The following is a 12,417-nucleotide window of genomic DNA, read 5'->3' on the forward strand; positions in this document are numbered from 1 at the left end:
ATTAGCTAAACAAAGCAAAATATTATATTATTTGTACTATAACAGCCCTTAGGAGGGTTTTAGTCTTCATAATACCAATGCAAATGGAAAGCTGTCAGCTCAGCTCTGCCATGATGAAAAGAAGGACAAAAACCACATTCCAGAAAGCAGAGGAGACTGAAGGAAGAAAAGCAACCATATGCTCTCCGAACCCCTATTCTTGTGTTGGCAGACTTGTACATAACATACCAGAGAAATATGACTGTAAAATAAAAAATGATGAAGTAAAAACCTAGACATTCTTCCTTTTGAACAGGTCAGTGCAAGAAAAAGAAATTGGCCTTTTAGTCACCATGCAGGCCTGACTCAAGACCTGAGGGTAGATCATGGCAAGAACTCACTGAGGGGAAAAGAAGACGATTGGGAAAGAGTATTCAGTGGCAATGGTGAGATTTGTGAGAGTGCAGGAAAAGATGCTAGTAAGAAAACTTAATATGAACTAATTTGTGATCTGAGAAAATCTCAGATGAGACAATAATTCAGATTGGCAGGGACTGAAATATTTATAAAAACTGAGCCTGAAGAGCAAGGATAATTGACCTCAGAGGGAATCACAGGGAGCTGGCTACTGAGTACTAGGACCACTTTGATATATTACTATCATTAGTGCTGGCTTGGATCTTGTTCCAAAATAGTCTACATTATTTTTCACTTTATCTCATCACTCCTTTCAAGATGTTCACAGGATGTGAGAGAGTAATAATGATTCCTGACAAAACTATAATAAGAAAATGCAGCTGAACTATCTAACAGCACATATACCTGTGTAACTGCAGAAGTGCTTTAACTACTGTTTTTGCCTACTCCTTTCTGTACTTCTAACAGACCCTTTATGACAGGCGGAAGTGCCTGTGTAGAAATGAAAAGATGTTAAAAATGGCTGATCATTAATAAGAGGCAAATGCTCAGGTTTCAGGAAAATGGCAAAAAAAAGATGTCCATGTAGGACCACCTTGTGTGCTCTGGCAGAGAGTCAAGCACCGAAGGCATGAGTGGGAATAATGTGTCAGAGGTGGAGCTGTGGGTGGAGCTGTTGCACCATTTGAGCCATCTCTAATACCCAGACTTCGATCGTGCACTAGATGCTACAGTTGGCTCCTCAACTGCTACAGAACCTTACTCCAGGAAAAGACAGTTTGTATCATCAGTTGCAGGACATGGATCTTATATCTTTGTTACTACAAAATGAGTAAGGAAAAGATACAGCCTACAACTTCACCCTAACAGATTTCTTACTGTGGCAGACATCTATAAGAAAAGATACTGAAATATTCTTACTTTCTTCAGAAAGATCATTTTCTTCTGCTTCTCTTTCCATTTCTTTACACCACCCTTCCATTCTCTTAGTTTCAGTATGCAGCAACTTCATAAACCAAGATCCATCCCGTCGACAAGGAGACATTCGACCAGTCTCTACTGTCTCAATGGCAGGCTCTAGCCAGGGTTCTGGTGGTGGAAGGTTTGAGGTGTCAACTGGGGTCCTATAATCTTCTCTGTAACTGAACAGTCCTTGTGTCCGTACAGTTCTCACTGCACTGTATTGGGTGGGTGTGCTGGGCTCTGAGTGCTGCTGGAATGAGGAGCCAAACTGAAGTCCCTTGTCCTCCATGGTGATGTGTCCTGGAAAGCCCTCCAGTTCCAGATCAGCCTGGACAGCTGCTGTTACGCTGTTTGAGCGCTTGAATCGTCCGTGCCTTGGTGAAGAGGGAAGAAAGAAAAGAGATTAAGACATAGAAATACATGTGTGATTATACAGAGACACAGAATGATGTTTCAGTGAATGAATTCTGGTTTTCTCCTTGGACTTTATGTTAAATATGTTTCCTTTTTGCATACCTCACTAAAATAAGACAGTGAGTAGCAACAGAGAGGAAAACCAAAATGCATAGTGGCATCATTGATCTGAGCAAAGATACAAAAGAAAATCATTTAAATTATATCTGGAAGCAAAAATTGATTTATTCTTATACTACAAAGTACCATGTATCACTATTAAATGAACTGGAAATAACTAGCAGAGCTGCAAGGTTACATCTTCTGATAGAAGTCTGTAAAGTACACATATAAAATACTTCAAAAATTAAGAATTATAACTAGATAAATTCTGAAAATCTGAAAAACTAATTTAAGACTATTACTGTTCTATTTTTACTTGTCTCATAGGGTAACCATTAAATGTTGGTTTTCTATTGTGATAGAAATAATGACATTTTAGGAAAGCTTTATGTTAAAAAGTTAGAGAAGCAAAGATTATTTGTGAAATCTTTTCACATCTGAGCCTATTGTTTCAAATTACTTTTAGTCAATGAAGGTAAAAGGCAATTAGGATGTAGATACTGTCTGACAGCTTCCATGAAATGAAATAATGGTCCCAGTCCAGCACTTAAAGGCTGTGCCTGACAGGGATAACCTGTAGGTTAGTACATTGGCCAGCAGTTTTAAAAAGGTAGAGAAGAAGTGTCAAAGACGATTCTAATTTAGGATAAAGGTACCATGGGTTTTATCCTAACCATTATCTCCCCCTGTGTGGACTGGAAAAGCCTGGAGCAGCATGAGGGGTCCTATCAAAGGAAGGGTATTCCAATATACAGCTCTTTGTTCTGCCAATAACGAAATTATATTAATCCACTACTTAAATGTAAGACTTTCACTTCCTTCCCTCCAATTAAAAACTGCAAAGTTAACTAAATATTAAGCAACTGCTAAGTAATCACTACAAATTTTGCCAAATGACTGGCATGCATAGAAGAATTATTTAGGGGCAGCACTTGCCAGATGTTTGTTATTAACTCTGTTTACAAATGTGTGCTGTGTTATAAAACACTACAGATTTTTGTACATGCTTGAATTACCTTTTTTCATCTTCCACTTGTACTCCAACAGAGTGGTATTCCCGTAGGCCTCTGCTTTCAGTATCTGAATCAGTTGCTGTTTCCACCTAATTCAACACAAAAAATACATCTGCAGAGTGAGCGCTGACAACTCAGCACTATTTCTACCTGCACTCATTCAAAATTAATGACGTATTTCCTCTCTTACCACTAAGAAACACCTAGCACAGTAAAATAAATGAAATATGCATTCAGACTGGTATCCCTGTTTTGGTGCTGTGTTTGATGAAGCTTTGCACAAGTACTTCTGTTCTGCTGTGCAATTCCTTATTTCAAACCTAAGCAGATGCAATTACTCAGTTCAGTGGAGGCAGGGAATAAGCTTAGTCTGGAAGAGCTGTTCTTAGAATAAGGAATCCACAGGATAGCCCCTTTTTATATTATTATAAAACAGTCTCATTATAGTCTTGATTTACAAAATAAAATAAAATCTCAAGTAGCCTGATAAACTTGCAAGTGATAAAAAGAAACACTGCAATGAAATTTTATCGACAACTGTGTGGACAAATATAGAACCATTTAAATGATGTGGGGGATACAGCAGAATGCCATATCTCATTTCTTTTAATAACATGGTCTTGAAAATGCTATATCAAGCAAGTAATTTATGCATTTTTTATAGTATTCTCATTTGAAGCACAGTTACTGAAATATATTCACAGTGGAGTTCTCTTCGTAACTAAGACCACATTGCTTTTGCAAGTTTCTGTGGGATTTTATATAACACTCCCCACCACTGCACCACCCCCAAGTCTTTGACACAGACATAGCGAGTGCTGCAGAATGCAAATTATACTGAATCAAGGGAGTCAGGAAAAAAGAAAAAGACTAGGACTGACTTTTTCTTTTAAACAATATTTTCCCTGTTAAATCAAAAAATACCAGCAACCAGTTTTTCAATACATACACTCCACATGTGGATTCAAAGAGTATAACTTTTCCCCTTGCAGCAGTCACAGGCACCTCTGGAAGGAGCCCAATGGCCTTTGAAGCTGCTTTCAGCTTCATCGTCCCAATCCCACCATGTTTCTGGAAGGATGCTGAGAGAAAGGGGAAGGATGGTGGGAAATGAATATACAGGTGGACCATAATTCTTGAAGAAGCTTAGGTCTCTGTGCACAGCCTCACGTGGCAGTGCTTCTGACAAGGTTTAGTGACCTTAAGATTGTAGCGCAGATAGCATGATGAAGTCAGCACACCTGGATTGCTCTAGCTGACAGCTCGGAGTGTGTTGAATAGCCAACATGGCTTCACTAAGGGCAAATTGTGCCTGACAAGTTTGGTGGCCTTCTACAGTGGAGTTACAGCATTGGTGGATAAGGGAAGAGCAACTGACATCATCTATCAGGATGCAATACAAAGCATTCGATACTGTCCCTCATGACATCCTTATCTCTAAACTGGAAAGACATAGATTTGATGGGTGGAGACAGTGGATAAGAAATTGGCTGGATGGTTGCACTCAAGAAGTGTGGCTCCCTATCCAGGTGGAGACCAGTGACAAGTGGTGTCCCTCAGCTGTCCTTATTGGGACCAGTGTTATTTAAAATCTTTGTCAGGGATGTGGACAGTGGGATTGATGCATCCTCAGCAAGTTTGCCAATGACACCAAGCTGTGTGGTGCAGCTGACACACTGAAAGGAAGGGATGCCATCAAGAGGGACCTGGACAGGCTGGAGAGGTGGGTCTGTGAGAAACTCATGAAGTTTAACAAGGCCAAGTGCAAGGTCTTGCACCTGGGTCAATGCAATCCCAAATACATGTACAGGCTGGGATGAGACTGGATTGAAAGCAGCCATGAGGAGAAGGATTTGGGGATATTGATTGATAAAAAACTGAATATGAGGTAGAAATATGCACTTGCAGACCAGAAATAAAATCACATCCTGGGCTGCATCAAAAGGAGTATGACCAGCAGGTTGAGGGAGGTGATTCTCCCCCTCTACTCCATTCTCATGAGACCTGCAGCACTGTGTTCAGTTCTAGGGCCCCCAGTTTAAGAAGGAAACAGACCTGCTGGAGCAAGGCCTGAGGAGGCCACAGAGATGGTCAGAGGGGTGGAGCACCTCTGCTATGAAGACAGGCTGACAGAGTTGGGCTTGTTCAGCCTGGAGAAGAAAAGGCTCCACGAATACTTTAGAGCAGCCTTCCAGTACTTGAAGGGGGACTGGAAGAAATGTGGAGAGGGACTTTTTACAAGAGCATGTAGGGATAGGACAAGGGGGAATGGTTTTAAACTGAGAGAGGATAGATTTAGATTAGATATTAGGAAAATATTCTTTGCTTTGAGGGTGGTGAGGCACTGGGTTGCTCAGAGAAGCTGTGGCTGCCCCACTGCTGGCTGGGTTCAAGGCCAGGTTGGATGGGGCTTTGAGCAGCCTGGTCTGGTGGAAGGTATCCCTACGCACAGCAGGGGGGGTGGAACTAGATGATCTTTACAGACTATTCCAACCCAAACTATGCTATGATTCTGACCTATTCTATGATCCTACTGGACTGGGTCCAAAGGAAAGGACCAACATCTTTACTTGTGGGATTATTGATCAAGGTTCTTGAACTTGTTCTGATGAACTGTAACACCATATAATAGTGTCAATGATGCAAGACAGGCTCCACAGCATTACAATTCTGAGAGTTTGAAAAGGGAAAAGAACTTGGTAGGTGTTAGTAGGTGTTAGAAAGCAGCTGAGAGCAGATGGGGACACAGGGCTTCCTGCTTATTCACGTTTCAGCATGGAGGGACAGTACACTGTGTGTCAGACCAGATCTGAGCTGAAGCCAGACAAAAGAAGCCAAGCTGACATTTCCCCACATGTCAGTCTTCACCTTTAGCTCATAGAATGGTTTAGGCTGGAAGAGAATGCACTTCCTTCATAGACCAACTGCATTTCCCTCATAGACTGCATCTCCTTTATAGACTTACATCCCTAAGATTACCATTTCTATATCCTATGCTCCTTGGGACCTACTGAATGAATCCTAGGGGATGAAGGGAAGGCCAGATTGCTGGATGTGGAAGGTCAATGATACCATACTTGCGGGGCTAACATACAGCTAGTAACACTGTGGAGGTGAACAGTGGTCAATGGACAGAGGAAAGACATTTGCCTTTCACAAGGATGTCTAAGCAGCTCACAGTGCTGCTGGAAACATGATGGCCCAAAGATATAAGCAAGCAAAGGTCCCCATGAAAAATCAGTTCGACCAATTGATGTTGGTGGAACAAAGCAGGAAGACTGGCAATACACACTTTTCTTCCACAATGCATATCAAAAGCCTATCTGTTTTTGCCAGCTACTTTGTCTGTTTTAGTAACAGATATAGCATATCTCCTTTTGAACTCTGCTTCTAATGTGTGGAGACAGATTTCCCTTTTATGTTTTGTATGGGCTGGTATCTTTCCATTGATTCAACATATTGAGAACTCATGCAGAACTGGTCTTGAGGAGAAAAGACAACGTAGAAAGGATCGCGCCCCGCCTATACCACCCAAGGAGACCTTTCGCTGTGCTTTTTGCAGCTGGATTTGCCTATCCCACATTGGCCTTTTTAGTCATCAGCACGCTTGTAGTAAGCGTGGGTAAAGCCCTTCCCAAATTTTTGTTCTCAAAGTCAAGCCATGATGATGAACATATTGAGAAAAAGTCTTTTTCATCTACTTGTTTTCAAGCACTTCCTTATTGGTATTTCACCAAGACGTATATCCTGACTAACTTGCTCAATATGCAATCGACACCTAGACTTTACAGGCATAAATGAAATAATCTGTTCTAAAATTTTATTAAAAAAAATTATCAGGAAAATTATGGCCCACGTATCAAAATAAAAATGACATTATTTAACTCTAAATATGAACTCTTGCCAAATTATCCTTCCCTTCAGCTTTCCAAGGCTGACACTGACTAAATGGTCTGATGATTGCCTTAATATTTTAATGCTTTCATTTCCTCACTGTGCCTTGTAACAGCAGGAGAATGCCAAATTTTTTTGTGTGTGTAACCTAGGTTTTCAAATATTGTAACAACCTCCATGACCAACAACGACAAAAATCTGGAAAAAGGAGGCAAATACCAACACAAATAGAAAATAAAAAAATAACTTGCATTCACAAAGTGAAAATTGAACAAATAAATTGCATTTCTGAATGACAGATATTATGAGACTCCTGCTAGAAGACAGCAGGAAACTCTTTAGATTTAATCAGGTTGGCCAGGCTAGATTCAAATGAGCATAGAAGAAAAAGTAATACATTTGGTTAGATAGTGTAGCTCCTGAAACTCAAATAAGTCTTAATGAATCTGGTGTTATTCTCTGTGATTCATTACTGTTTTAATACTTGCATGGGTTATAAAGGGCTTAACATTTGCAAATTGTCCCACAATCTCAGTAAAGAAAAATGATGTGATGAATTATATGTCTATCTAGTTATGAGTGAGTCTCACATAGAAGAGGAAACAAAAAAATAGCCAGACACTGACCAAAAGCAGAAGAAAGTAGTGGAATAGATCTAATATAGCAGGTCATTTTCCTCTCTCTTTGCAAATGAAGAACTAAAACTTCTTTAAAAATGTGGCCCTTTATGCCATGAAAAATGTTGGTTTATGGATTTATAGTATGCCTATAAGGCTTATAATATCCATAGTAACCATAAGGGAGCATTTTGAGATTATTTCTGTCTTATTGGTCTTACCTGTCACAAAGGCATAATACTCCCCTCCATGTTTTTTGCTGCCAGTACAAGGAGAAGACAATACTATTACTGTGAATCCTCTGTGATCAGTCACTGCTGACTGAACCAGCCCAAAATTTGAAAAGTAAGTATCAGATACTGACACTGCCTTGGTAATAAATGATCCGCAAATAAATTATATGAAAACAAAATTATTTGAATAAATGCAAATCATTATTGCAAATAACTTGCTTGTAATAATCAATGGTAGTTTGTTTATAAGCACTCATTCTAGAAAAGTATCCATCAACTAAATTATTCCTTCAAAGTATTTACTAAGCTTTTTTTAGCTGCAAATTTTAACTACTTAAAAGCAACCCTTATCTCTGCATTAAAGTATTATTCTGCTCTTAAACCTGAGCTTTGCAACATAACATTTTAGTGTCCTATAAATTCGAGTCCAAGCTTCCATATACATACTGTTTCTAAGGGAGGTCTGAAGTTAATATATTCAATGCATAAGAAAACAGATTTAACCTGGTGTCTTTTTCTTCCCTCTCATAAGCATCAGTAATAAGAGTCCTTCAGGCCACATTATCTCTCCCCATGCAACTTCACTGCCCTCAATGGGTTTTCACTGCTGTAACGGATTTGTTCTATAATTAGAATTTAATAAACAACCTCTGTGATGATGCACAGGAAGGGAAAAAAATCACCTTTCCTCTCTTACATAAGCTTCTCAGTGATAACAAGTAAAAAAGGAAAAAAACCCACTACATTTGACACAAGATCAAGTACATGTAATTGTGAATGCAGATAATCATTCTTGGTCACAGGGAGATCTCATTTGTATGCAGTGACATACACAGTGAAGGCAGGGAAAATACTTCAAATAAAACCATAGTACTAACTGCTACTGCTTTCCTTAGCTGATGGAATAATTTTATCAGTCAAAAAAACCCACATAATATTTCAAAACAACTTTTAGGAACTCATCTGAGGCCAGGTTCGACAGAGCTTTTAGCAACCTGGTCTGGGATTAGTTCCATGGCAGGGAGGTTGGAACTAACCCAAACTATTCTATGATTCTAACAAGCCACCAAACAAACCTACACTTCCACGCCTGAGTGATTTTTTTGTGCCTCACCACAGGGCTCCCTTTTGCGACTCCACTAATTCCCAGCAGAACACCTGGACAGATCAAACAGGTTGTGTGGCACAGTAAGTGCTAATTACCACAAGAATATCCTACAATGGGGTGAGAACTTCTGACGGTCTTTCAAGAAAGCACTAAAAATGCATGCCAGAGTTAGGAACAAGATTTGTGTCATGCTAATATGGGATAGTAACAATGAAATAACGCACGCAGCAGTTGCTGCTCCTAACTTTTTTTGGTGCATTTAGTACTAAGTGGCAAATTATTCTGAACAAACAAATATTCTGCAAGGCACCAGTTTGTGTCTTCCTCACCTTGAATGTTTCTTTAAGTTAGATGGCAGTTAAGAAAACAAGCAACAGTAATTTGTGAAAAGAGTAAAAATTAAGATGTCTTTAAAACAGCCATTGCTTTAACTTGAGACGAGGCACAGAAGTACAAAATGTACTTGTACAGTTCTAAGTAATGTTAAGTTTGATGGCTTTGTAATGGAAAATAACTGCGGTACTTGAAGGTAGTTGACATAGTTTCAGGCTTTCAGGGCCTCAGTACAAAAGGTGTGAGAAAAGCAGAATAGAAGGACAGGACCTGGGATGGGGAGTATCTGGGACTAGCAGATGTCCAGGATGAGAGCAGTTAAACTAACTGGTAAGTAGAAGGCCAGGATGATCGCTATGTCTGTAATGTTAATTACGCTTGTTGGGAAAAGTAAACGACCCTTAAAGACCACCACATTTTTGTATGCATGCCGGAAACTTTTTGGAAAATGATGTAATATGCTCAGTGACCATCTAAGGATGACCTGTACAGCAGTCCGGGGACACACGTTAGGAGGAGCTACCCCCCGTGTCTCCCAGCGCCGCAATAAAGAATACCTGCTTGTCAACTTGAAACTCTGCTGGCAAGTTTGTTCCTGGGGTTTTCTCCGAATCAAACTGTAATTCCAACTGCTAAGCTTTTTGACAAGTAAGGAGACCAAAATGCAACCGCTGGTTGGGAACTCGGCTAACCAGCTAAGCCTGTGAATCCTGACTCATATATGTATACACTGTATAGGTCAATGTTAACTATAAAGGCTAGGTTATAGCCTCTGTGCCACAGAAAAATTATCAAAACTTTCACTCACTTCTGCAGGCCAAGGATTTCACTCAATGTTCTTACAAAAGTACAGTCTGACAGTGTGTTTATGAGGAGAATGAACAATGCTTGCCTCTAAAACTTTCGATCACTTATGATCCAAAGACCAGTGTAATCAATGTTAATATTTCTTTTGATTGCTATGTGTACACTTAAGTAGAGCAATGACAAGGATGATATAACCTAAACAGTATAAAGAAAATGTAGATGCTCATCAAAGTAATGCCATGTGGGTAAAAATGCTTTGCCTTAAAGAGAAATTCCAGCATGAGACTGCAGTTTCTTTGACAAGTTTTTATCTTACAATGTTAATAATCTCATTAAATATATATAAAAATACTATGCAGAAGATCCTCTTTTGACACAAAATATTAAGAAGGTGAGTTATTACACTAATCCTCATGAATACAGCTTTGATTTATAAGAACGATTTTTTTAATGAAGATTCCTAGATTAAAAAAAAACTTAGATATTTTGAAGCATGATCTCCTGACAATAAATGAAGATGACAGAGTCCATTCTCTATGCTACAATTATCTCTAAAATGTGCTTATCTCTAAAAATACCATCATGAATCAGCCTTCACATTTAAAACCTTTGTTTGCATCTCATCTGCTTCCAGGGTTTCTGTTCATTTGAGAAACCTTGATATCTTTTAAATGGAGAAGAAACAAAGGACTGCATGTTTTGAAACACTTGAAATAAATAAGAAGCATCTTCTTGACAGGTTTTCTCATATATTTCACAATCCAAATTCTTTTAATAACAAATGGTTTATAACTACAGCAGTTTGAATGTTAAACATTAGCATATATATAAGGCTTTACAAAACAGCAAGGAAAATCCCTGAAAATATATTAGCAATAACCTTGTTTTTGACTTAGTGGTTATTTTACTCTAGACAATCTCTACCCTCCAGTTTAATTCAAATATTTTGATTAGTCTTCTGTTGTCATGATAGAAGACATATGAAGACTATAGCCACTAGAATTACTAGAGTTTCATTCTTTTTTTTTATATATGTATTTTTAAGAATGCTGATTAATTTTTTAATCCCAGAATCAGTATTTCACAATGCATTTGAGTTTAGGCAACATTTTTTCCAGTGCCTACTGACTTGTCTGACAATATTCCTTTTGATTTAAATATGGCAGTGAAAAAACCCAGCCAAAAGCCCAGCAGCTATTTTCTCAAAAAGCTTTGTTTCTAAACCTTTTTTTGTTCAAAATTCCCCACCTGGAATAGGGCTAATATACTGTGGGTTGGATTACCATATATGTGCTGTTCTCTGTCCATGCAGATGGGGTGCTATGATCTTCATTGTAAGTCCTAGTTGCTTGGGCTCCCCATGTGTGTGAGTTCCACCCCTATTGCACATGTCTAGTATGACAGGACTTTTTAAAAGGACTTCTATTCCTTACATGTACACTACAGAAAGTATATATACCAAAGACATGGGAGCCCTAGGCTGTGTGCATAGCAGTTGCACAAGGACAGGCATCGCTGGTCATTCTTTATCTTCATGCCTCTCTGTTCCTGTAAGAAGCTCCATTGGCAAGCATTCTAACACCAATGTGTTAAAGGAATGAAACATTAAAAAATGCTCAAATTAACCATCCTGATAGGAAATTAATTAATGCAAATAAATGCAAATTCAATGCATTACCCTGGCATGGCATGCTAATGAGAAAACAAGTAATTTAGTCAATCAAGGAAATATGCAAATAAAAAACATCCCTTTCTAAGGTGCTTTGATGCAGAAGTCTAAAAGAAATTAAACTCTTCAACTGTGTTTGGGGGAATAAATTACTATTTCTGTAGTTTGTAATAAGAATATTCTACCTTGTATTTTTATTCCTTACAAACCTGGCAACAGAAACAACCAAATGCATTTTCTGCTTAGCAATGCACAAGGGAGTGAAAGGTATTTTTCACGTTAATGTGAAATTTGAAACTTACTGCTGAAAAAAGCCCGAAAAACTAAAATGTGGCCTCAGGATACTGTGTTGAGGGTGATTTTGCAATTTTAACCTTATCTAATGGCAAATGTTACAACCAAGCAGTTTATACTTCTCAAAAGATAACAAACAACTCACTCATCCTTCTAAGGCCTGGCGTTGCAAAATGTATTTTATTTGCCTTCTTCAACGTGTGCACCTGAGGACCAGTATTAGGGGCCAAGTGTTAGGTGCAAAGTTGCTACAGAATACCCGCTGCCTCCATGGAAATCATTGCACAGATGTTTTTGTGCAATATAAGCATGCATTATTAAACTAACCACATACCAAGAAGGGTCAGAGCCCAGTTTAAAGTTACTGGTCATTACCTGCAGTAAGAAACAGGATCAAGTGATGCAATCAAAATTTCAGAATCAATTGCTGAAATACCAGGACTGAAGAAAGACACCAACACTGTTAAATGCTACTGTGCACAGCTGCTGAATAGAAGAGATAAGAACAACACTAGACACTATTCCTTTTCTGAAGAGAGTTTCAGGTTAGGGGCTAAAAGGTGCCAAAAATTAT

The 12,417-nt window shown here is 38.8% G+C and overlaps 1 protein-coding gene across 26 annotated transcripts in view; it reads right to left on the reverse strand.

Annotated features, from left to right (window-relative positions):
• Positions 1–12,417, reverse strand: part of DLGAP2 (DLG associated protein 2) — a 463,300-nt gene that overhangs the window by 16,340 nt on the left and 434,543 nt on the right. For all 26 annotated transcript variants that reach the window (XM_062626232.1, XM_062626252.1, XM_062626227.1 and 23 more), the window contains 2 exons: positions 2,892–2,977; positions 1,318–1,733 (listed from right to left, as the gene is read on the reverse strand). In XM_062626232.1, the coding sequence (XP_062482216.1) occupies positions 1,318–1,733; positions 2,892–2,977 (502 nt within the window). The remainder of the gene's footprint in view (positions 1–1,317; positions 1,734–2,891; positions 2,978–12,417) is intronic.

The sequence above is a fragment of the Pezoporus occidentalis genome, unplaced genomic scaffold (genome assembly GCF_034315485.1).
Source record: "Pezoporus occidentalis ecotype Australia unplaced genomic scaffold, CSIRO_AGI_Poc_V1 ctg29, whole genome shotgun sequence".
NCBI lineage: Eukaryota > Metazoa > Chordata > Aves > Psittaciformes > Psittacidae > Pezoporus > Pezoporus occidentalis.